This window comes from Rhinoderma darwinii, chromosome 4 (genome assembly GCF_050947455.1).
Source record: "Rhinoderma darwinii isolate aRhiDar2 chromosome 4, aRhiDar2.hap1, whole genome shotgun sequence".
Lineage (NCBI taxonomy): Eukaryota > Metazoa > Chordata > Amphibia > Anura > Rhinodermatidae > Rhinoderma > Rhinoderma darwinii.
The window spans coordinates 405,050,117-405,077,920 of NC_134690.1; the positions used below are offsets into that span (position 1 = coordinate 405,050,117).

The 27,804-nt window shown below is 42.3% G+C and overlaps 1 protein-coding gene across 1 annotated transcript in view; it reads right to left on the bottom strand.

Moving 5' to 3' along the window:
* GLP1R (glucagon like peptide 1 receptor) overlaps window positions 1-27,804 on the bottom strand; it is a 171,566-nt gene that overhangs the window by 88,496 nt on the left and 55,266 nt on the right. The window contains exons 3-6 of the mRNA XM_075863773.1: window positions 18,065-18,186; window positions 15,349-15,455; window positions 2,778-2,931; window positions 1,978-2,137 (exon numbers count right to left, since the gene is read on the bottom strand). Coding sequence (XP_075719888.1) covers window positions 1,978-2,137; window positions 2,778-2,931; window positions 15,349-15,455; window positions 18,065-18,186 — 543 coding nt within the window. The remainder of the gene's footprint in view (window positions 1-1,977; window positions 2,138-2,777; window positions 2,932-15,348; window positions 15,456-18,064; window positions 18,187-27,804) is intronic.

A 27,804-nucleotide genomic window follows, 5' to 3' on the forward strand; every position in this document is an offset into this window, starting at 1 on the left:
ATTTGACAACCAACTAGACGATATGTTAAAGGAGTTGTCCGCCTCCCTTTTTTCTTAAAAAGATCCCCCAACGAATAGCTTTTTTTATACTCCAGAGCTGCACTCACAATTCTGCTGGTGGAGTCACTGTGTACATACATTACATTACTTATCCTGTACTGATCCGGAGTTACATCCTGTATTATACTCCAGAGCTGCACTCACTATTCTGCTGGTGGAGTCACTGTGTACATACATTACATTACTTATCCTGTACTGATCCTCAGTTATATCCTGTATTATACTGCAGAGCTGCACTCACTATTCTGCTGGTGGAGTCACTGTGTACATACATTACATTACTTATCCTGTACTGATCCTGAGTTACTTCCTGTATTATACTCCAGAGCTGCACTCTCTATTCTGCTGGTGGAGTCACTGTATACATACATTACATTACTTATCCTGTACTGATCCTGAGTTATATCCTGTATTATACTCCAGAGCTGCAGTCACTATTCTGCTGGTGGAGTCACTGTGTACATAGATTACATTACTTATCCTGTACTGATCCTGAGTTATATCCTGTATTATACTGCAGAGCTGCACTCACTATTCTGCTGGTGGAGTCACTGTGTACATACATTACATTACTTATCCTGTACTGATCCTGAGTTATATACAGTATTATACTCCAGAGCTGCACTCACTATTCTGCTGGTGGAGTCACTGTGTACATACATTACATTACTTATCCTGTACTGATCCTGAGTTACATCCTGTATTATACTCCAGAGCTGCACTCACTATTCTGCTGGTAGAGTCACTGTGTAAATACATTACATTACGTATCCTGTACTGATCCTGAGTTATATCCTGTATTATACTCCAGAGCTGCACTTACTATTCTGCTGGTGGAGTCACTGTGTACATACATTACATTACGTATCCTGTACTGATCCTGAGTAACATCCTGTATTATACTCCAGAGCTGCAGTCACTATTCTGCTGGTGGAGTCACTGTGTACATACATTACATTACGTATCCTGTACTGATCCTGAGTAACATCCTGTATTATACTCCAGAGCTGCACTCACTATTCTGCTGGTGGAGTCACTGTGTACATACATTACATTACGTATCCTGTACTGATCCTGAGTTATATCCTGTATTATACTCCAGAGCTGCGCTCACTATTCTGCTGGTGGAGTCACTGTGTACATACATTACATAACTTATCCTGATCCCTATACTGATCCTGAGTAAGGGTATGTTCACACGCCTTAACAAAATACGTCTGAAAATACAGAAAACAGCTCCTGAGTTTCAGACGTTTTTGTAACTACTCGCGTTTTTCGCAGCGTATTTTACGGACGTAATTGGAGCTGTTTTTCTATGGAGTCAATGAAAAACGGCTCCAAAAACATCCCAAGAAGTGACATGCACTTCTTTTTCGCAGGTGTCTTTTTACGCGCCGTCTTTTGACAGCGACGCGTAAAATAACACCTCGTGGGAACAGAACATCGTAAAACCCATTGATATCAATGGGCAGATATTTGAAGGAGTATTAGGGGAGTTTTTTCAGGCGTAATTCGAGGCGTAAAACGCCCAAATTATGTCTGAAAACAGTGCGTGTGAACATACCCTTACCCTGTTAAAATTGTATATAAGAAAGTTTGTTACAATGTATCAGTCAATCATCTGTGAGCTACGAGCAGCAGCAGCACAAACCCCTCTCCTGTGCTGGACTCCAGGCAGATGGCTCTTATCTACACTGATACATTGTAACAAGACCATCAGCTGTGAAAGTAATAAGCCATGACTGGTTTTAATGTCTCATTCACAGACAGCAGGCAGAGATCTTGAAGCAGGAAGACAGAAAGCTGCAGAATGTCATTATACAGTAGGCTGCACCACTCGCAGGGGATTTATACGTGTTACGTAGGTCTTCTAGGGGGACTTGTCCTGAAGGCAATGAACACACCGGCCGTACTCACCCCATCCAATGCACAGGTAGAAGCTGAAGAGCCGCTGCTCGGAGAACACAGACAGCACCAGCAGGGTGTGCAGGTAGATGCCCTCCACCAGCAGCCAGTAATAATTTGCTGCCACACAATATTGCATCATCATGAAGACCAGGCGGCAACTGAGGGACTCCTGCGGGGACGCGAGACCTCATATTACTGAACATTCCTGCCATGATCAATGCACTTCAGGGAGTAAAGGGTTAAATAAACCTGTTTTTAATAACATTCCCCTCCCACGCACACCGCCAGGGGAGGAGTCAGCTAGGAACAAGCGGGGGAGGGGCTCTACATGTAACAACTACATCACAGAGCGCAAGTTGCAGGAATAGTTGTCACTTCTTCTCACCAATTAGTTGGGTTGGAAAATCTAAGACTGAGGGTTTGTTACAATTGTATAAACAGCCTGGACTCCAAATTGATACAGATACATTGTAACAATTAGGACAGAAGAGATCTGGCCTGTGTTCACCTCATAGAGGATTGTCTAGATTAGATGCAATTACAACAAACCCTCAGCTGTGAGAAGTATTAGGTCAGGACCGGTTTGGATATGTGGTGAGGGAATGTACAGAACTTTTTATTATACAACGATTAAGCTTAATTTACATAAAACTAGAAGACAGTCAATCGTGCAGCGGTTATATTGTTGTGCTGTGATTGGATTGTGCAGTAATGGAATTGTGATTGTGCGGTGAGTGTGCGGTGATCGTGCGGTGATCGTGCGGTGATCGTGCGGTGATTGTGTTGTCATTGTACAGTGACTGTGTCACCTGGTAGGAGATGAGTCCTTCCCATTGGTTGTCGTGGATGGCGATGTCATACATCCACCGCAGCACCGAGTCCTTTATGAAGACGGAAACGGCTCTCAGTATGAAGGAGGTGAACAGGTTGAGGTGGATGTAGTTCCTTGTGCAGTGGAGATGCCTGAGGAAAGACGGAGAGTCACTGATTACATGGGGGGTCGTGTATAAACATCATCTCCATCAATGCTACGGCCTCACACCGACGTAATACGGTCACATTTCAGGGTCTGCATTACGGCCAGAACTCCCGGACCCCCCGCGGCTCTACTGAAACAGACGGAGATCACGATAAAATCTTATAATGATCTGAGTTTGATTCAGAAGAGCCGTAGGGGGTTCAAACACAAAAGGATTTCCAAAGTGGAGGACCCCTTTAAGGCCTCCCCCACACAGCCATATTTTGGGGTGTAAACGTCTCGAAATACGCCTTGCTAAACGCCTACATACATCCGCCCACTGAATTCAAATGGGAAAAACGGCGTTTAGTTCAAATGGGACTTTTTGTACGCTGACGTTTTAAAAAAGGTCGCGTAAAAAGATGCCCCGTAAAAATAAGCAGCAGGTCACTTCTTGAGCCGCTTTTCCAGCTGCTTTCATTGTGTCAATGGAAAAAAGACTCCAAAAACACCTCAAAAAAAAGTTTTTGGCTACAAAGACGGCTGAAAATCAGAAGTTCTCCCTTGAAATTTTGCTTGTAAACATAGCCCAACACTGCCGCCTTAAAGGGGCGCTCCACTGCATGATACCGAGCTGCTGTGATTACTGCGAGACTAGAAAAGCTGGGTGGCAACCTCTGTGAGATCAGTAATGGCGGCCATATTGACTGTCACCCAGCTTTCCCAGATACGGATTATTTTTTTGTGGATACTTTGATGTTGTTTCCTCGTGACGCTGAGCGGAGGATTCAGAGCCGCTTTTCGTGAACTTCTCCCCTTTCGCTTAAATTGACTTTGCTGACGGCGCCAATCACCAGACAGAAAATTGCCCGCCGTATCTCCGGTTATCATCGCGTCCAGCAGCGAAACATTTTACATTTTATTGTTGGTCTCGTCGATCTGAATCATTTCCATCGTTTCTTTCCTTCAACTTGTGGCGTATAATTGTTTTTTTTCTATTTTGTTCCCTGTTTTGTCCTCGGGGCGATCGCCGGATTTTGCGCTCGTCACTGATTGGTTCTTCATTTTAGTTTTTATTTATCTATTTAATATTTTTGTACAAAACAGGAATGTGAAATAATGCAATTTACCCAATGGACCCTGCCTGGAAAAAAGTACGCGACCCCCCCTTCACATTAGCCAGTTTGGCCGTTTCAGCCACACCTATTACTAGGAGGGGCCTAGACCCCCGCAATCCGGTCCTGCAGCCGCCATAGATGAAATTATCAGTAGAATGTTCTGAAGTTTATCTACAGACACTGAACTGGCAGGAGGTGCAGAGAGATGAGAAGTCCTGCCGCCTGAGAGTTAACAGGAAACAGACAGAATTGTGTATGCAGCTCCGGATGTGATTGGAGTAGAAGACATGATGTAACTCAAGATCATTGGCGTTTTATGTAGATGTCTAGTCTTAGTTAAATTATATTTCATTTTTAATTTTTTTCATATTAAAATCGAGGGACATTTCACAAAAAAGAAATTTCCCCTAAAATGAAAGAAAAATAAATTGTTTATATAAATGTCAGCCCCGGAGTCGTCCTCCATTATTACTTTATTCAGCTCGGAGTTATCTTGATGCTAGTTGTCGATTGCTAGTTTTGCTGTTCCCGTGCCCATTAGGGTTGTCCCCCCCTTCCTGAATGTTACATACATCCACAATGTTATACAGAGTTACATCACCTTCTCCCTCCTATTAGACTGTCTAAGTGTCAGTCTTTACTGCAGCTCTTGCATTCTATTCACAAGCCGGGGGGGGGGGGGCGGGACCACATAGGTTCCTCATAGATATGGAGAGCTTAAGTGAAGGGAATTGTGGGAGGATATACAGCAGAAATAGTAAATATAAACGCCCCCCGCCCCCTCTGACACAATAGGGGAGATTTACCATTACTGTTTTAACCCTTTGGCGCACAATCAGTTTTAGCAGCGACTTTTTCGTTTTCTCATACCAGAGCCATAACTAGCCATATGGCAGGACTTGTTAGGAATACTACGAGGGCAGTCCTGGGGGGCCTCCATTAGGACCCGGCTGCCATGACAACCCATCGGCAACCTGCGATTTATTTGCGTGATTGATGGAGTGACAGAGGAAGCCCCTCTATATAGATGCTGTAGTTATATATTTGCTGGGGCATCTCAGACCCTTTCCGTTGCAGCCATTTTTTTTTCCATAAGAGGACTTTATTTTTGCGGGCAATTAAAACGACATGTTAACTATATTCTACGGGTCCATACGTTTACGGCGATACCATATTTATATTGTTTTTTATATATTTTACTACTTTTACAAGGAAAAAACTTTTTGTAAAAAATAAAATGATCTTTTGTGTCGCCAAATTCTGAGACGGAACTTTTTTATTTTTCTGTTGATTGAGCGGTAGCCGGAAAGATAACAGACTTGGGGGCCTTCGTTAGGCCATGCCAACCATCAGCACCCCGCGATCGTGTCGCAGGAAAATGGATCGGCTGTCAGAGAGGTCGTCACCCTCTTTCTAACGCTTTAGATGCTGCAGTCGCTATTAACAGTGGTTAAAGTAGGGCCGGGCAATTATGACCTAAATCAATTAATTGAATATGTGACCACGATTACAATTAAAGAATGATTATTTAGGGCACACCCCTTTTTGCATGCCGCACCCCCTATTTGCACGCTACACTATTGAATTAATATTTATTCCATGAACCTGCTGTATAGTACTGTATATAATATACCCCCTGACACTGCCCCACACAGTATATTGCCCCTATAGTGCTGATCACACAGTATAATGCCCCATAGCTGCCCCCAAACATTATAATGCCCATATAACTGCCCCCCAAACATTATAATGCCCCCATAGCTGCCTCCACACAGTATAATGCCCCCATAACTGCCTCCACACAGTATAATTTCCCCATAGCTTCCCCCCACAGTATAATGCCCCATAACTGCCTCCCACAGTATAATGCCCCCATAGCTGCCTCCACACAGTATAATGCCCCATAACTGCCTCCACACAGTATAATGTCCTCATAACTGCCTCCACACAGTATAATGCCCCCATAACTGCCTCCACACAGTATAATGCCCCCATAGCTGCCCTCCACACAGTATAATGCCCCCATAACTGCCCCCACACAGTATAATGTCCCCATAACTGCCTCCACACAGTATAATGCCCCCATAACTGCCTCCACACAGTATAATGCCCCCATAACTGCCTCCACACAGTATAATGCCCCCATAACTGCCTCCACACAGTATAATGCCCCCATAACTGCCTCCACACAGTATAATGCCCCCATAGCTGCCTCCACACAGTATAATGCCCCCATAACTGCCTCCACACAGTATAATGCCCCCATAACTGCCTCCACACAATATAATGTCCCCATAGCTGCCTCCACACAGTATAATGCCCCCATAACTGCCTCCACACAGTATAATGCCCCCATAACTGCCTCCACACAGTATAATGCCCCCATAGCTGCCTCCACACAGTATAATGCCCCCATAACTGCCTCCACACAGTATAATGCCCCATAACTGCCTCCACATAGTATAATGTCCCCATAGCTGCCTCCACACAGTATAATGCCCCCATAACTGCCTCCACACAGTATAATGCCCCCATAACTGCCTCCACACACTATAATGCCCCCATAACTGCCTCCACACACTATAATGCCCCCATAACTGCCTCCACACAGTATAATGTCCCCATAGCTGCTTCCACACAGTATAATGCCCCCATAACTGCCTCCACACAGTATAATGTCCTCATAGCTGCTTCCACACAGTATAATGCCCCCATAACTGCCTCCACACAGTATAATGCCCCCATAGCTGCTTCCACACAGTATAATGTCCCCATAGCTGCTTCCACACAGTATAATGCCCCCATAACTGCCTCCACACAGTATAATGCCCCCATAGCTGCCTCCACACAGTATAATGTCCCCATAGCTTCCTCCACACAGTATAATGCCCCCATAGCTTCCCCCCACAGTATAATGCCCCATAACTGTCTCCCACAGTATAATGCCCCCATAGCTGCCTCCACACAGTATAATGCCCCCATAACTGCCTCCACACAGTATAATGCTCCCCCATAGCTTCCCCCCACAGTATAATGCCCCATAACTGCCCCCACAGTATAATGCCCCCATAGCTGCCTCCACACAGTATAATTCCCCCATAGCTGCCTCCACACAGTATAATGCCCCCATAGCTGCCTCCACACAGTATAATGCCCCCATAACTGCCTCCACACAGTATAATGCCCCCATAACTGCCTCCACACAGTATAATGCCCCCATAACTGCCTCCACACAGTATAATGCCCCCATAACTGCCTCCACACAGTATAATGTCCCCATAGCTGCCTCCACACAGTATAATGCCCCATAACTGCCCCCACAGTATAATGCCCCTATAACTGCCTCCCACAGTATAATGCCCCCATAGCTTCCCCCCACAGTATAATGCCCCACAACTGCCCCCACAGTATAATGCCCCATAACTGCCTCCCACAGTATAATGCCCCCCATAGCTTCCCCCCACAGTATAATGCCCCATAACTGCCCCCCACAGTATAATGCCCCATAACTGTCTCCCACAGTATAATTTCCCCATAGCTGCCTCCACACAGTATAATGCCCCATAGCTGCCTCCACACAGTATAATGCCCCCCCATAGCTTCCCCCCACAGTATAATGCCCCATAACTGCCCACCACAGTATAATGCCCCATAACTGCCCCCCCCAAGTATAATGCCCCATAACTGCCCCCCTCACAGTATAATGCCCCATAACTGCCCCCCCCCACAGTATAATGCCCCATAACTGCCCCCCCCACAGTATAATTTCCCCATAGCTGCCTCCACACAGTATAATGCCCCATAACTGCCCCGCAGTATAATGCCCCATAACTGCCCCCACAGTATAATGCCCCATAACTGCCCCCCCCCACAGTATAATGCCCCATAACTGCCCCCCCACAGTATAATGCCCCATAACTGCCCCCCCCCACAGTATAATGCCCCATAACTGCCCCCCCCACAGTATAATGTCCCCATAGCTGCCTCCACACAGTATAATGCCCCATAACTGCCCCCAGTATAATGCCCCTATAACTGCCTCCCACAGTATAATGCCCCCATAGCTGCCTCCACACAGTATAATGCCCCATAACTGCCCCCACAGTATAATGCCCCCATAGCTGCCTCCACACAGTATAATGCCCCCCCATAGCTTCCCCCCACAGTATAATGCCCCATAACTGCCCCCCACAGTATAATGCCCCATAACTGCCCCCACAGTATAATGCTCCCCGTAGCTGCACCCCACAGTATAATGCCCCATAACTGCCCCCACAGTATAATGCCCCATAACTGCCCCCACAGTATAATGCCCCATAACTACCCCCCCACAGTATAATGCCCCATAACTGCCCCCCACAGTATAATTTCCCCATAGCTGCCTCCACACAGTATAATTCCCCCATAGCTGCCTCCACACAGTATAATGCCCCCATAGCTGCCTCCACACAGTATAATGCCCCCATAGCTGCCTCCACACAGTATAATGCCCCCATAGCTGCCTCCACACAGTATAATGCCCCCATAGCTGCCTCCACACAGTATAATGCCCCCATATCTTCCCCCCTACAGAATAATGCCCCATAACTGCACCCCACAGTATAATGCCCCCATAGCTGCCTCCACACAGTATAATTTCCCCATAGCTGCCTCCACACAGTATAATGCCCCATAACTGCCCCCACAGTATAATGTCCCCATAACTGACCTCCACACAGTATAATACCCCATAACTGCCTCCACATAGTATAATGCCCCCATAACTGCCCTCCACACAGTATAATGCCGCATAGCTGCCTCCACGCAGTATAATGCCCCCATAACTGCCCTCCACACAGTATAATGCCCCCATAACTGCCCTCCACACAGTATAATGTCCCATAGCTGCCTCCACACAGTATAATGCCCCATAACTGCCCTCCACACAGTATAATGCCCCCATAACTGCCCTCCACACAGTATAATGCCCCATAGCTGCCTCCACGCAGTATAATGCCCCTATAACTGCCGTCCACACTGTATAATGCCCCTATAACTGCCCTCCACACTGTATAATGCCCCATAGCTGCCTCCACACAGTATAATGCCCCCATAGCTGCCCCCACACAGTATAATTTCCCCATAGCTGCCTCCACACAGTATAATTTCCCCATAGCTGACCCCACACAGTATAATGCCCCATAACTGCCCCCGACAGTATAATGCCCCCATAGCTGCCCCCACGCTGTATAATGCCCCTATAGCTGCCGCCAACAGTGCCTGATAAAATAATATACATACTCGCCTAACCCTCCGGCACGGCACAGACAGGCGCGATGACGTCACTGCCTCGTGTCTGGTGATACATAGTGAATGTACAATCCTCTGCTCTACCATTGGATTCAGCTGTATCTGCGTCCTGAAGATGCAGATACAGTGTAAACCTGGAAAAAATAATTGACAAAACCGAAATTCGCAAGATCACGGCGATTAATTGCGTTGAATTTCAATTTCGATTATTTTTCGATTAATTGCCCAGCCCTAGGAAAAGATAGAACTAGACAAGACAGACAGACAGAAACGGCACCAAATTTATCACAATGGCGCACGCTGGGGAAGATTTATTAAGAACGTCGTTTCATATACCAGACGCGGAGAGTAAAATGCGGCAAATTTATTACGAGGCGCATCTTTGGCTGTCCTGAAAACAGGAATTAAAATCTACGTCTGCTGTGAGTAAGAATAGATTAACGCTATAATTTACGTCAATTTCTGACTGTAGTCCCGCCCCCCTAACGACACCTAATTTTCTTGCGACTTTTCAACAGAAGTGAGCAACGGGAAGTTACACAATTCAGCGCAAATATTGGCAAATATTGGCATCATCCAAATTTCTCACATTTTATCGCCATAAACCGGTTTATAAAATCTGCCGCACTTAAGACTTTTTAGCCACACCCCTTTTTCTAGACAATTCTCAAAACTGTCGAGAAAGGTACAGAAACGATCTAAAACACATAATAAATTTAGCGCACGGCATCGATGCCAGTTTTTTGGCACAATTCTCCCAGGTAATGCCTGGCGCAGGACTTGAGGGGGCGGAGCATTACATTGAATTCAATAAAGATAGAAGTCATGCCCCGCCCCCTCAGACACAATGTATCCGTTGTTCCTGAAATGTTCCTTTAATTGTTTTCCTTCTCTATGACTACAAGCAATGAGACTTCATTCAGTGAAATGAAGCTGTTTTATAACATCTAAAATTATTTCTACTGAGTTACATTAAATGGGAATAAATCATCCGAAAATGCAAATATCTACGGGAATAAAATTTTACAACTGCGCAGGGGGAGGGGGATTTATATTTCACTGGATGGGAATGGGCAGAGTAATAACTAATCAGTCAGATTCCCCTCTAATGCAGCAACTTCGCGAAAATAATCGCCATATAACGGCCGACCATAAAACTGCAGGAAAACGGAGAAAGCAACGAAAACCAGCGAAGAGCAGAGAAATACCGAAGAGAGGAAATATTGCAGCCGGGACAATGGTTGTAGATCGCAGCAGAAGTAAAGTGTCCGGATTACAGATCATACACAAATATAGAATCCAAATAATAAGAAACTATTGTTATTCCATATGAGGGAAGGACGGGGGAGGGGAGGAGATAAGATTAGAACTAGTCAGCGTCATTGCAGTAAGTGGATTTACAGAGGTGGCGAACAGATATGAAGAAAAGACATTACCTATGTGATAGCATTAACACCGCGCTCTGCTGAAATAACACGAGTCGCACAGAAGAAGTAGAAAGTTTGTTTCCATATCAAATGAAAAATTATTACCATTCTCAGCAGAAAAAAATTTCATTAAAAAAGTGCCCAAGTTATACCAGCGTGATCCATATCATTATATACAGGAAGATGTATAACTTATACCAGCTGTGCATATATAATTATATACAGAAGATACCCAGGTTATACCAGTGTGATCCATATCACTATATACAAGAAGATGTATAACTTATACCAGCTGTACATATATAATTATATACAGAAGATGCCCAGGTTATACCAGCATGCTCCATATCACTATATACAGGAAGATGTATAACTTATACCAGCTGTACATATATAATTATATACCAGCTGTACATATATAACCAGCTGTACCAGCTGTACATATATAATACCAGCTGTACATATATAATTATATACAGGAGATACCCAGGTTATACCAGCATGCTCCATATCACTATATACAAGAAGATGTATAACTTATACCAGCTGTACATATATAATTATATACAGAAGATACCCAGGTTATACCAGCATGCTCCATATCACTATATACAAGAAGATGTATAACTTATACCAGCTGTACATATATAATTATACACAGAAGATACCCAGGTTATACCAGCATGCTCCATATCACTATATACAGGAAGATGTATAACTTATACCAGCTGTACATATATAATTATATACAGAAGATACCCAGGTTATACCAGCATGCTCCATATCACTATATACAGGAAGATGTATAACTTATTACCAGCTGTACATATATAATTATATACAGAAGATACCCAGGTTATAACAGCATGCTCCATATCACTATATACAAGAAGATGTATAACTTATACCAGCTGTACATATATAATTATATACAGAACATACCCAGGTTATACCAGCATGCTCCATATCACTATATACAGGAAGATGTATAACTTATACCAGCTGTACATATATAATTATATACAGAAGATACCCAGGTTATACCAGCATGCCCCATATCACTATATACAAGAAGATGTGTAACTTATACCAGCTGTACATATATATATATATACAGAAGATGCCCAGGTTATACCAGCATGCTCCATATCACTATATACAGGAAGATGTATAACTTATACCACCTGTACATATATAATTATATACAGGAGATACCCAGGTTATACCAGCATGCTCCATATCACTATATACAGGAAGATGTATAACTTATACCACCTGTACATATATAATTATATACAGGAGATACCCAGGTTATACCAGCATGCTCCATATCACTATATACAGGAAGATGTATAACTTATACCAGCTGTACATATATAATTATATACAGGAGATACCCAGGTTATACCAGCATGCTCCATATCACTATATACAAGAAGATGTATAACTTATACCAGCTGTACATATATAATTATATACAGAAGATACCCAGGTTATACCAGCATGCTCCATATCACTATATACAAGAAGATGTATAGCTTATACCAGCTGTACATATATAATTATATACAGGAGATACCCAGGTTATACCAGCATGCTCCATATCACTATATACAGGAAGATGTATAACTTATACCAGCTGTATATATATAATTATATACAGAAGATACCCAGGTTATACCAGCATGCTCCATATCACTATATACAAGAAGATGTATAATTTATACCAGCTGTACATATATAATTATATACAGAAGATGCCCAGGTTATACCAGCTGTACATATATAATTATATACAGAAGATACCCAGGTTATACCAGCATGCTCCATATCACTATATACAAGAAGATGTATAACTTATACCAGCTGTACATATATAATTATATACAGAAGATACCCAGGTTATACCAGCATGCTCCATATCACTATATACAAGAATATATATAACTTATACCAGCTGTACATATATAATTATATACAGAAGATACCCAGGTTATACCAGCATGCTCCATATCACTATATACAAGAAGATGTACAGCTTATACCAGCTGTACATATATAATTATATACAGGAGATACCCAGGTTATACCAGCATGCTCCATATCACTATATACAGGAAGATGTATAACTTATACCAGCTGTATATATATATATAATTATATACAGAAGATACCCAGGTTATACCAGCATGCTCCATATCACTATATACAAGAAGATGTATAATTTATACCAGCTGTACATATATAATTATATACAGAAGATGCCCAGGTTATACCAGCTGTACATATATAATTATATACAGAAGATACCCAGGTTATACCAGCATGCTCCATATCACTATATACAAGAAGATGTATAACTGATACCAGCTGTACATATATAATTATATACAGAAGATACCCAGGTTATACCAGAATGCTCCATATTACTATATATAAGAAGATATATAAAACTTATACCAGCTGTACATATATAATTGTATACAGAAGATGCCCAGGTTATACCAGCATGCTCCATATCACTATATACAAGAAGATGTATAACTTATACCAGCTGTGCATATATAATTATATACAGAAGATACCCAGGTTATACCAGCATGCTCCATATCACTATATACAAGATGTATAACTTATACCAGCTGTACATATATAATTATATACAGGAGATACCCAGGTTATACCAGCATGCTCCATATCACTATATACAAGAAGGTGTATAACTTATACCAGCTGTACATATATAATTATATACAAGAGATACCCAGGTTATACCAGCATGCTCCATATCACTATATACAAGAAGATGTATGACTTATACCAGCTATACATATATAATTATATACAGGAGATACCCAGGTTATACCAGCATGCTCCATATCACTATATACAAGAATATGTATAACTTATACCAGCTGTACATATATAAGTATATACAGGAGATACCCAGGTTATACCAGCATGCTCCATATCACTATATACAAGAAGATGTATAACTTATACCAGCTGCACATATATAATTATATACAGGAGATACCCAGGTTATACCAGCATGCTCCATATCACTATATACAGGAAGATGTATAACTTATACCAGCTGTACATATATAATTATATACAGGAGATACCCAGGTTATACCAGCATGCTCCATATCACTATATACAAGAAGATGTATAACTTATACCAGCTGTACATATATAATTATATACAGAAGATACACAGGTTATACCAGCATGCTCCATATCACTATATACAAGAAGATGTATAACCTATACCAGCTGTACATGTATAATTATATACAGAAGATACCCAGGTTATACCAGCATGCTCCATATCACTATATACAGGAAGATGTATAACTTATACCAGCTGTATATATATAATTATATACAGAAGATACCCAGGTTATACCAGCATGCTCCATATCACTATATACAAGAAGATGTATAATTTATACCAGCTGTACATATATAATTATATACAGAAGATGCCCAGGTTATACCAGCTGTACATATATAATTATATACAGAAGATACCCAGGTTATACCAGCATGCTCCATATCACTATATACAAGAAGATGTATAACTTATACCAGCTGTACATATATAATTATATACAGAAGATACCCAGGTTATACCAGCATGCTCCATATCACTATATACAAGAAGATGTATAACTGATACCAGCTGTACATATATAATTATATACAGAAGATACCCAGGTTATACCAGAATGCTCCATATCACTATATACAAGAAGATGTATGACTTATACCAGCTATACATATATAATTATATACAGGAGATACCCAGGTTATACCAGCATGCTCCATATCACTATATACAAGAAGATGTATAACTTATACCAGCTGTACATATATAATTATATACAGAAGATACCCAGGTTATACCAGCATGCTCCATATCACTATATACAAGAAGATGTATAACTTATACCAGCTGTACATATATAATTATATACAGAACATACCCAGGTTATACCAGCATGCTCCATATCACTATATACAGGAAGATGTATAACTTATACCAGCTGTACATATATAATTATATAGAGAAGATACCCAGGTTATACCAGCATGCTCCATATCACTATATACAAGAAGATGTATAACTTATACCAGCTGTACATATATAATTATATACAGAAGATACCCAGGTTATACCAGCATGCTCCATATCACTATATACAAGAAGATGTATAACTTATACCAGCTGTACATATATAATTATATACAGGAGATACCCAGGTTATACCAGCATACTCCATATCACTATATACAAGAAGATATATAACTTATACCAGCTGTACATATATAATTATATACAGAAGATACCCAGGTTATACCAGCACGCTCCATATCACTATATACAGAAGATGTATAACTTATACCAGCTGTACATATATAATTATACACAGAAGATACCCAGGTTATAGCAGCATGCTCCATATCACTATATACAGAAGATGTATAACTTATACCAGCTGTACATATATAATTATATACAGAAGATGCCCAGGTTATACCAGTAAAGATTATAAGGACTGATTCAGTCATTTCCAGTTACCTGAATATCACCAGGATGAATGTAGCGATGACGAGTGCTGAGAAGGACAGGGAGTATCCTACGGTGTATATGATGGACAGGGATGATAACTGTTCTTCTGGTTGGACCTGGGGACAGAGCACAGACACATCAGTTTATTATGGTAGATATACAGTATATATATATCTCGCTGGGGTTGAGACCTCTGTGTCCCCAATCTTCAGTGTGCGGCAGGTAATTTTGGCTGTTCTCTAATGCCGTGTGACAGGTTTAATCTCCCACAATTACTGTATTAATGAAGTCGTGAAATTCGGAATTGTCGCATTCATCACCGCCGGTCGTTCGCTGTATTTTCTGTGTGGGGCCTCAGGAGACTAATTTTACCTCCTCCCTCAAGTGGGAAAAGTCTTCAGAGTCGTCCTCCAGGCCATATTGGCTGCACCCAGCTTTTCCAGGAACAGCTATAACTCACTAATGGCCGTACAGCATATTGTACAAGGGTCTAGTCACACGTTGCGGTCATATCGCGGATTTTGTCACAACCTTTTATGGAATCGTGGCAAATTGTAGCGGTTTGGCGAAAATTGTGGAAAAATATCTGATATGAAATGTGTGAACAGACCTAAACTTTACTCAATAGGACAAGTGATGATTCGCCTGTGGTGCAAAACCGCTTCAAGAAAACCGGAGCTGATTTATCCAGGCAGAATTTTCTGGCTGCAAAAAACAGTGTGAACAGGGCCTTAGAGTTCTGGAGCACAGATGATGATGAACCTCACTGATCCACCACCAAAAACTCAAGTTCCGGAACATCAAGTCAATTCTGGCTGATCTAACGTGAGATATTTTTGTTGCTTGATAAACGATCAGGATTTTTGGACTATAAATCACATCCCTTCTATATGTTACTTACTTATTTACTTATCAACAACGATTTCCTCTACCCGAAACGGATTCTGGGACCCATAATTACAATCTCAGACGGCCGCGGACAGCCGGCCGTTTTTACGAGCCATGCTGTTAAGGATCTGCCAGGCACAGCTTCTGTATCCACGCCCATAGGTAATAAGTCTGCACCTGCTTCTATGTCTGTGAGACTGACTCCATCTTCCACCACTCAGGATGGCAGGCTTAGGAGTGGGAGAGTCTATCGCAGCCTGGCCAGACGGAGCTAGCTCCCGCCCTCTGTCTATTTATACCTGCCTTTCATGTTCCTCCTTGACCTCGCTTCATATGGACCCCGCTTCATATGGACCCCGCTTCATATGGACCCCGGCTTGCTGACTACTCTACTGCTCTTCGTTTGGTATCTCGTACACTCCTGGTTTGACTCGGCTAGTTCACCACTCTTGTTGCGTGTTACTGTGGGCAACTGCCCCTTTTCCCTTGCTTGTGTGTACCCTTGTCTGTTTGTCTGTCGTGCACTTATTGAGCGTAGGGACCATTGCCCAGTTGTACCCCGTTGCCTAGGGCGGGTCGTTGCAAGTAGGCAGGGACTGAGTGGCGGGTAGATTAGGGCTCACTGGTCTGTTTCCCTACCCCCATCATTACACATGCTCCCATTATAAAGTATAGAAGCATGTCCTATTTTTTTGGGCAGGTTTCTACGGCACGGACACCCTCCCGTAGACATACGGGAAGGTGTCTGTCGGCCATAGAAATGAATGGGCCCGTAATTACGATCCGTAATTATGGGTGATTTTACGGTCATGTGCATGGGGGCCTTAGGAAGTAGCTGTCTGATATTTACTACTGTCAGCCATATTAGAACTCAATGGTCATCTATTTCTGTCACCCGGTCACCTGGAGGCTACTCCTCCTCCCTTCCTCTGTCAGCTCTTCTGACCAGTCAATCATAAGTTGAAACATAAGGAATGCTGGGAAATGTATTTAAATTGTAATACAGTGATGGAGGAAGTAGCTAACTTTTCTTTCTACGTGGCTTTTAATAGTGATCAATATAGCGGCTGCCTGGGACATAACTGCATCAAATAATAGGTAAGATCCGAGATTTATAACACACAGATGGAGCAGCTTTATTGTCCGCTCTGAGACACTGACCCTTTAGTAAAATCTCTGGAAATACCCTTTAAATAATGGGATTTATGTCCCTATAAATGCAGTTAGCTCTTGCAGTGTATTATATACAGACAGCTGTTGGCAGAAACGTTCTCATCTGATAATAGACCCCTGTGATGAGATTTGTACGTTTCCTTCGCCTCTCGCTGCTGATCTGGGATGTAGTATGATTAGCGGGAAGGATTTCTGCAGATGGTGATGTCCAATGCAATAGTGGAGCCCCAGGGGGGCGCTATCTATCCTGTGAGCCGTGAATAGTCACCGAAGGGTCGGGATGGATGTGCTGACAGGTAATGGAAAGTATAAGTGAATCTGGCTCCACATGAGGATGTTTCCATTTACTGCTGGGTTAATGGGACTGATAGACAGGACTAAGTGACATTCTACATGAATCCTAAACCGTCTTCTATGACTAACGCTCCGGTCCCATTATAATGTAGGACGATCAATGTATTAGAAATGACTTTGAAGAAATAACGGTCCAAGTTTTCTGTCAGGGAAAGTTCTACACACACATACGATGTGATAGATGCTTAAAGGGACACTAGTCATTTATATCTTCCACTCATTACACAGCAGGGGGAGACAGTGAGCAGGGGACGCAGCTCCTCCCAGGCAGAATATAAGGTCTGTGGTCTGGAAGCATGATGGGAGTTACCTTCAGTGATCTGTCCTCACATTCCGTCAGGTTTCTCCATGGTATTGTCCCATTGTCCCTGGCTTCTTTGACCAGCCATGTCCCATCCGGAGTACAGTAGCGGAACACTCGGCCTTGAATCACTGTACAAAAGAAGAAGATACAGATCTCAAAATGACGTTTTCATCGATGGAATACTTAAAGGGATTTTCCAGAACTATAAAATTCAATCGGTGGGGGTCCGACTCCTTAGGACATTCGCCACGTCGACTTCATTGTTTGCCAGGAACAGCGCCGTATATTTGCTTGTGGTCGTGTCTGGTATTGCAGCTCAGTCCCATTCACTTGCTGCAGTACCAGGAACAGCTACTATCAAATGTGTGGCGCTGTGCCTGGTAAAAAATGAAGGGGACGGGGCCTCTTTAGTCAGCTGGTGCCAAGGTGTCGGGTCCCCACCGATCTCATATTGATAGCCTTAACCCCTCTAATTATGTTATTTGTCAAAACTGTTCACAATCATCAGTGGATGCTATAGAGCAGTAGCCTCCAAGCTGTGGTGAAACTACAACTCCCACCATGCTCTGACAGCTGCAGGCTTAGATACAGAAGCTCAGTACTGTGCCTGTAAATATTTTTTTTATTGACATTCAGTAACACCTAATGGCAGCCATTACCAAATACCCAGAGTTGTAACTTAGCTTTCCACATACCCTGAATGGCATATAGATCTGTATTTCCCTTGTTTGTCTGTGTCAGTCTTTACTGTGTTTCTTGCATTCTATTCATTAACCAGGAAGCACTGGATAAACAAATCTTTCGTTTCCCCAAGAGGGGTTGAGGTGCATGGCATTGTGGGTGAACACAAAAAAAATAATATATTATATAATGTAAAACCCGTAATGATCATCAGTAACAAAACTGCATCTATTACCGAAATCTGTGGCGGCTTCTGGAGGAGCAGTTTAAGAAAAGATTTTAATTTCTTTTAGAAGGAAATAACAATAAAACTAATAATGTAACTTCCAAGAGCTATCTGAGACCTCGGTAATTAAGTCCCCCCCTCCTGATTTATTTCTGCAGGTTTGTTACTTTGTATTTTGGAAGTTTTCTGTTATAAGAATCTCCTGCAGGACAACAATGAATGTGACATTTTATTATTAAAACTTCTTGTTCCGGGGCGATGTCAGGGCTCTCGTAAGGGACGTGTTTGTATTTACTCCATGATTTGTGTCGCGCTCCTATGACAAGTTCTTACCATAGAAATTCCAAGACTGTGAAGGCAAAGCTCGTAAAGCGGCACAACAGTCTGTCCATAATTTCCTGCCCTGGATACAGTCACTGCCTTGTTTTTATTTAGTGAAATATGTTCATAAAACATTGTCACATTATAAACCTCATTCTACAGTCCATGAAAATTCACAGCTGAGTCATATTAATTTGGTCTGGAAAAGAGATACATGAGATCTTGAGAAGCAGCGATGATATTAGTAAGAGAGCAGCCTATCCATTCACTAGAGAGCAGCGGTGACATCACTGAGAATGCAGCCTATCCATTCACTAGAGAGCAGCGGTGACATCACTGAGAATGCAGCCTATCCATTCACTAGAGAGCAGCGGTGACATCACTGAGAATGCAGCCTATCCATTCACTAGAGAGCAGCGGTGACATCACTGAGAATGCAGCCTATCCATTCACTAGAGAGAAGCGGTGACATCACTGAGTATGCAGCCTATCCATACACTAGAGAGCAGCGGTGACATCACTGTGAATGCAGCCTATCCATTCACTAGAGAGCAGCGGTGACATCACTGTGAATGCAGCCTAGCCATTCACTAGAGAGCAGCAGTGACATCACTGTGAATGCAGCCTATCCATTCACTAGAGAGCAGCGCTGACATCACTGAGAATGCAGCCTATCCATTCACTAGAGAGCAATGACATCACTGAGAATGCAGCCTATCCATTCACTAGAGAGCAATGACATCACTGAGAATAAAGCCTATCCATTCACTAGAGAGCAGCGCTGATATCACTGAGAATGCAGACTATCCATTCACTAGAGAACAGAAGTGACATGACTGAGAATGCAGCCTATCCATTCACTAGAGAAAAGTAGTGACATGACTGAGAATGCAGCCTATCCATTCACTAGAGAGCAGCGGTGACATCACTGAGAATGCAGCCTATCCATTCACTATAGAGCAGCGGTAACATCACTGAGAATGCAGCCTATCCATTCACTAGAGAGCAGCAGTGACATCACTGTGAATGCAGCCTATCCATTCACTAGAGAACAGTAGTGACATGACTGAGAATGCAGCCTATCCATTCACTAGAGAGCAGCGGTGACATCACTGAGAATGCAGCCTATCCGTTTACTAGAGAGCAGCGGTGATATCACTGAGAACGCAGCCTACCCAGTCACTAGAGAGCAGCAGTAACATCACTGAGAATGCAGCCTATCCATTCACTAGAGAACAGTGGTGATATCACTGAGAATGCAGCCTATCCATTCACTAGAGAGCAGCAGTAACATCACTGAGAATGCAGCCTATCCATTCACTAGAGAGCAGCAGTGACATCACTGTGAATGCAGCCTATCCGTTCACTAGAGAGCAGCGGTGACATCACTGAGAATGCAGCCTATCCATTCACTAGAGAACAGAAGTGACATGACTGAGAATGCAGAATATCCATTCACTAGAGAACAGAAGTGACATGACTGAGAATGCAGCCTATCCAGTCACTAGAGAACAGAAGTGACATGACTGAGAATGCAGCCTATCCATTCACTAGAGAACAGAAGTGACATGACTGAGAATGCAGCCTATCCATTCACTAGAGAGCGGTGGTGACATCACTGAGAATGCAGCCTATCCATTCACTAGAGAACAGAAGTGACATGACTGAGAATGCAGCCTATCCATTCACTAGAGAGCGGTGGTGACATCACTGAGAATGCAGCCTATCCATTCACTAGAGAGCAGCGGTGACATCACTGAGAATGCAGCCTATCCATTTGTCAGGGATCATTACTATGTATATTGTCTGAAAAATATTATCCCAGTGCTCTGGGTTCCTAGAGCACTGGGCTGACTTTTCATTGGGGTACAAACTGTATTCTGCAGATGATTTGCACCTAAATGGAAGGGGGTCCGCTGTGCTGGGGGAGAGAATTCTAGCTGGGGTGGCGGAGTATTTAAACTAGGGCTGAGGAGGGAGGTCAATGTAGAAAAAAAGGGGTAGCCAGGTTAGAGAGGGGTCAGACTATATTGGTGGGGGGAGAAACCGAATGTGGGGAGAGGACTAGACAACAGGATAAGGAGATCCTTTCGTTACAAAACATCAGTGTAAATAAAAAGGCCCGATTAATGTCAAATCACATTTCTGATAATAAAAGTGAAAAACTGACAGGCAAGTTAAAGTGTATGTTCACAAATGCCAGAAGTCTAGCAAGCAAAATGGGGGAGCTGGAGGCCTTGATACTGGAAGAAAATATAGATATAGTTGGTGTTGCTGAAACATGGCTGGACTCTTCACATGACTGGGCTGTAAATCTACAGGGTTTTACACTTTTTCGGAAAGACAGGACAAATAGGAAAGGTGGTGGTGTATGTCTGTATGTGAGAAATGATATGAAGGCGAGTGTGAAAGAGACAATAGTGGGTGAAGACTGTGAGGAGGTTGAAACCTTGTGGGTGGAACTAGAAAGGGAGGTAAACACTGAAAAAATTACTTTTGGTGTAATCTATAGACCCCCCAATATAACTGAGGAGATGGAAGTTCAGCTATATAAACAGATGGAGCGGGCTGCACAGGCGGGTACTGTAGTGATAATGGGAGATTTTAATTTCCGGGATATTAATTGGTGTCATGGTTCGGCTTCAACTGCAAAGGGGAGACATTTCCTCAACCTGTTACAGGAAAATTTTATGGGCCAGTTTGTGGAAGACCCGACTAGAGGTGAAGCTCTGTTGGATCTGGTCATTTCTAATAATGCAGATCTTGTTGGGAATGTCAATGTTCGTGAAAACCTCGGTAACAGTGATCATAATATAGTTACATTTTACCTATACTGTAAAAAACAAACGCAGGCTGGGAGGGCAAAAACATTTAATTTTAAGAAAGCCAATTTCCCCAGGATGAGGGCTGCAATTCAGGATATAGACTGGGAAGAACTAATGTCAAATAATGGAACAAATGATAAATGGGAGATTTTCAAATCTACTTTGAGTTATTATAGTGCAAAATTTATTCCTACAGGTAACAAGTATAAACGACTAAAATTAAACCCCACATGGCTTACACATTCTGTGAAAGGGGCAATACATGACAAAAAAAGGGCATTTAAAAAATACAAATCTGAGGGTACAGCTGTAGCCTTTGTAAAATATAAAGAGCTTAATAAAATCTGTAAAAATGTAATAAAATTAGCAAAAATACAAAATGAAAGGCAGGTGGCCAAGGATAGTAAAACAAATCCCCAAAAATTCTTCAAGCATATAAATGCAAAAAAGCCCAGGTCTGAACATGTGGGACCCCTAGATAATGGTAATGGGGAGTTGATCACAGGGGATCAAGAGAAGGCAGAGTTACTAAATGGGTTCTTTAGCTCTGTATATACAACTGAAGAAGGAGCAGCTGATGTAGCCGGTGCCAGTGCTGTTAATACATCAGTTGATATACTGAATTGGATGAATGTAGAGATGGTCCAAGCTAAATTAAATAAAATAAATGTGCACAAGGCCCCGGGACCAGATGGGTTACACCCTAGAGTTCTTAAAGAGCTTAGTTCAGTTATTTCTGTCCCCCTTTTCATAATATTCAGAGAATCTCTAGTGACTGGTATAGTGCCAAGGGACTGGCGCAGGGCAAATGTGGTGCCTATTTTCAAAAAGGGCTCTATGTCTTCCCCGGGTAATTATAGACCAGTAAGCTTAACATCCATCGTGGGGAAAATGTTTGAGGGGCTATTGAGGGACTATATACAGGATTATGTGACAATAAATAGCATTATAAGTGACAGCCAGCACGGTTTTACTAAGGACAGAAGTTGTCAAACTAACCTAATCTGTTTTTATGAAGAGGTGAGCAGAAGTCTAGACAGAGGGGCCGCTGTGGATTTAGTGTTTTTGTCATGATTTGGTGAAGTGAATGGAAGTTAGGAATAAGAAAGGTATTGTATGTTATATGTATTAGAAAACACAGGACCAGCCGACGCCCGGTAATGGTGTCCGTACCTCATGTTGAGTGTGTCCTCATTGTGGGTGGGAAAGCACCCCCCCCCTTCACAGCTGCGCATTGTTTCCAATGGGAGAGGCTGCCCCCACCACCCACCCCTGATGTGGCCACGCCCGGCCCAACCAAATCAGTATGAAATAATCGCCTTGTTAATTTTGTCATTTGTAGTGTTTTTTTTCTATTTACAGAAGTTCCAGTCTAGTTCACTGATGAAACAACACGTCATCATAATATAGAGATGGTGGCCGACAGATTGTACTGTTAAAGATGTGTTTGATGTTTAGATAATTCCTTTACAATGGTGTGATGAATGATTGCAGATACGTATGTTGTTTTGCCGGCATTGAAAGTGTTAAGATTGAGAGACTAGAAGCTGTGAGTGTGTGACCCCCCTGTACTGTGCTGTGTTTGGGAGGAGGAGCAGGGGGGGCTGACTGGGTGCAGTCTGCAGGGCTGATGAGGCAAAGGATTTCAATATGAACTGCTTTTAGATATATCAGTAATGTCTACAAACCTAAATAAATTTCTTCTCTTTTGCGCATGCGCTGTTGTTTATAAAAGTTACGATATTTATGTGTTATGATGTGATCAGATTTCATGTGTTTTGATGTTAATTCAGATGTATTAAACTACAGATACTGTGAGACACGGGGTTTTGAAAATGTATGTGCCCCCACCGTTCCCTATTTTTATATACAGTTTATTGGTTTGCAGTAATTAATGTTATCAGATATAATATTTTCTGTTTTTATTGAATAACTAACTACAATTGTTTTATTTTTGATTTCACATATAAATTATGTCATTGTAAAGATCAAATGTATTTGTCAGGAAAAAGTCATTTTTGTTTAAGGCTGTTGTACATTACAGGGGGTTAAACTAGTGTTATGTTGAGATGTAGTTTTGAACTCTGCTACATTACTCTCGCAGATTCCACAAAGGGGGGAAGGGTGAAGGAACTGATCAGGTACAATTTTGGTTTATGTGTAACAGACCATCCCCCTCCAGCAAAGTTACACAGGACGCAGAGGTGACATCACTCACACGAGTCTTTATGGATTTAGATGAGGGAGAAGGCAAAACAAAAATTGTCTGGACATTGTTAATTTGAGGTAAAGTTTTTAGGAATGTTTTATTTTTATTTGTTTTTGTATTAATCAAGTATTTGCAGAATCTGATAAAAGTGAGATTCTCAAAGTATTCTGGATTATCAGATGAGTGTTGAGAAGTGTATAACATTTGGTTTTATTTTAGAGAATGAAGACGCCACCCCTTTGAGATGTTCTATCTATATGTGACATGGGTTTCTAATGTAAATTTGTAATAAAGATATTTTATTATACAATATGTACAAGACAGGATACGAGGCACCAGGTAAATTACCCAGAAACCACTCTCACCTTCTTGTTCATCTCAAGGAGCGGAGCTGGAGGTGCTCGCTGAGGCTTGTAACCTGGCAGAAGGTAAGACGGCCGACATTTACACTGGCTCTAGGTACGCTTTTGGCATCGCCCACAATTATGGGCCCATTGGTAGTAGGAACTTTATTGGATCATCGGGTAAGCCAATTGAGAGAGCGAGAGAAGACAGAACTGACAACAAGGGTATGTGCGGCCAGGTATCAGTAAATTGGCTTGTCCCTGGATACAATAATGCCACCACTAGGTTTGTAGCAGCCGGCATGATGTGCGCACGGCATGACATAGGTGAAACTGCAAAGGTACCTGTGAAAAGTGCAGCCCGGCCAGATTACCCGTCCCAGCGACTGCAGAACATACAACTACCGGAGGTAGACGTGTATGACAATGTGCTCGTGTGTGTAGACCTGTTCTCAGGGGGGCCTGAATCCCGGCCTGTATCTTCCCCACTGCAGACGTTGTGTGTAAGTGACAGGGGAACAATGTTATCCCAAGTATTGACCTGATGTTTGTACAATAAGATATCCGCAGTTCTCCAGATGTTATTCCAAAGTTAGTTTGTTTAATAATTGTATTTAAGAAGTGTTGTGGGAATATTAAATACTGAGGTTAAGTTTTATGTAAAGTTCTGGACCAGCCTTAGCATTGGACTATTAGAGTCATGCGTCAGATAAAAGGTACAGAAGTGGAATATTCCCATTAGAAAACATTTTTATTTGTTTCTTTTTTATTTTTGTTGTGAAAGGGAAATTTTAGAGCAGAGAATTCTGTGCAGTGTATATGTGTATGTATAGTTATGTATATAAAGAAGAAGAATCAAGTTGTAAGTTTTAGTTACTGACCAGTATGAACGTTTGATGTAAAGATGCTATTTGTTAATGTTTTTCTTCAAATTAATTATTTGATTAAGAGCAATTAATGTTTATACAATGAAAAAGCTTGTTCTCCACAGGAAGAGTCCAACTGGGAGCGGATGGCGTGAGAACCAGATTCTGACAGAATGTGGATGGATAAAGGAAGGTAAACCGGTACCACCCAAGGCACTCTTGATGGCTTTTGCATTGATGGTGTATGACCTCACATATGCCCCAAGACTGCAAGGATCGATTTGGTAAGATCTAATTGGTATGTCCCAGGTTTTACAGCTGTCGCTGCTAAATTCTGTTAGAGCTGTTTGATTTGCCTACAGAACAGTCCTGGCAGACCGGTGCCAACCTTATCATACCCGCCTCCCACGAAGAGAACCGACCTTGAGAGGCCTTCCCAGGTAGAACGAACCAGATTAGAGTAAGAAAAATAGGTTTAAGACGCTTGTCAGATAAACATGTGGAATCTGTGTATCTTTCTGTGAGGTGGAGATGTTCCAGGCAATCAGCTGAGATCAAGGTACAAATCCTGCTGAAAGGGTATCACCAAGTGCAAATGAAATGTACCCAATAAGTTACACATCTTCTAGGTGCCCTGTCCATTGTAACAGAGAAGTTTTTCCTTATATAAAGGTGTTTGATGTCATTTAGGGGCCTGACATTATTGTATGTACTTAGAACAACGTTTATAGTGTATGCGGATGATGTTATCACCAGATTAGTATTTATTTTAACAATTGACAAGGGTTGGGGGTCCCTGGTAAGTGCCAGTAAATATGAACTAAAAGACTTTTAACACGATGAACTCCATCACTGAGATGCGGCAGGCGCAGCCTGAGCCACTACAACGCGTTTATCATGAACTGACGGCAGTGTCACAATTCTAAGCGGCCGCCCAGACAAGTAACTTTCCAGAGGAAGAGTACAGATGCGGAGGGTTTGATAGTCACAATACAACTCCACTAATCCGCCTACGTGGGATCTCACCCCAGGCTCACAACATGAGGTGCTATGTACAGCCTGATGACGTAAACTAAAGGAGACGGTGTCGGACAGATGAGAAGGACCAAACCAAGACCTGATGACGTCAGGAAAGATCAAAGTAAAGACCAAAGACCTGAGTGAATCCGTCAGCAGGATCAAGTGTTTTGATAAGTAAGTGACTAGGAGGGGGTAATAATAACTCCCCCACTGGACACCAACGTAGTCTGACTCCACAATTGTGTGGGTTACCCTGAGGGTGACAGTCAGTGAAGAGCAGAAGACAGGAGAAGAAGAAGAAGACGATGGTGTACAGGACTGGCAATGAACTGATGGGACCCGAAACCTGAGGGTGATAGCATTATGATTATTAGTTGAGGCCCTATTGTTTATAATGTCTGAGGTTTATAATTATGTGTGTAAATATGCCACGGTGCTGCAAATTACAATCTGAGGAGTTTTATGTGAAGGTGTGAGGTGAAGGTCACTGTGCTGCCCATGACCTGTCATATCTGCAGGGGTAAAGTCCCATTAGGACAGTAAGTGACAGTGCGACAATTATTACTGTTAATAAAAATGTAGACCGGATTAATATATATATATTACAACCAGCAGTGGTTTGTAGATTATATCAAGACAACCATCCTGTATCCAGAGGAGAATAGGGAAAGTTAGGACCACTCCGACACCTTTGAAGTCCAGGTACAAAGGGGGGTTACTCATCAGGAGTAGCTCGTCTCAAGCTGGTGAAGAAATCCAAAACCCCTACCCGCCTGGTTCGAGTGGTCAGTGGTAGGTTGCTAGGCAAGACTCGGGGATAGAATAATATTTTTAGGGGGGACTGTCAGGGATCATTACTATGTATATTGTCTGAAAAATATTATCCTCACACATATGTATATACATTTCAGTTCTTTGTGTAATATACTGATATATATAACAAGTTCTTTGTTCATGTCGGACACACCTATGGAAGACACCGCCCCATGGAATGCAAAGAGGAGTGTGCAGAAGAATGTATAGGAAAACTTATAGGGAGGGGCATGTGTCTTCTCTGTGTGTGTTTCTTTGTTCTGAATAAAGTTCAGTTCCTCCTGGCTGACATTGAAGCTGTACCTCAGACATTTGTGTGGTGTACTTCTCTCCAGGCATGCCTTCAGCTTTCAATTTACAGAGGTGGTTATTCGGTGTGAAATACGGACCTGACACATTCACTATAGAACAGAAGTGACATGACTGAGAATGCAGCCTATC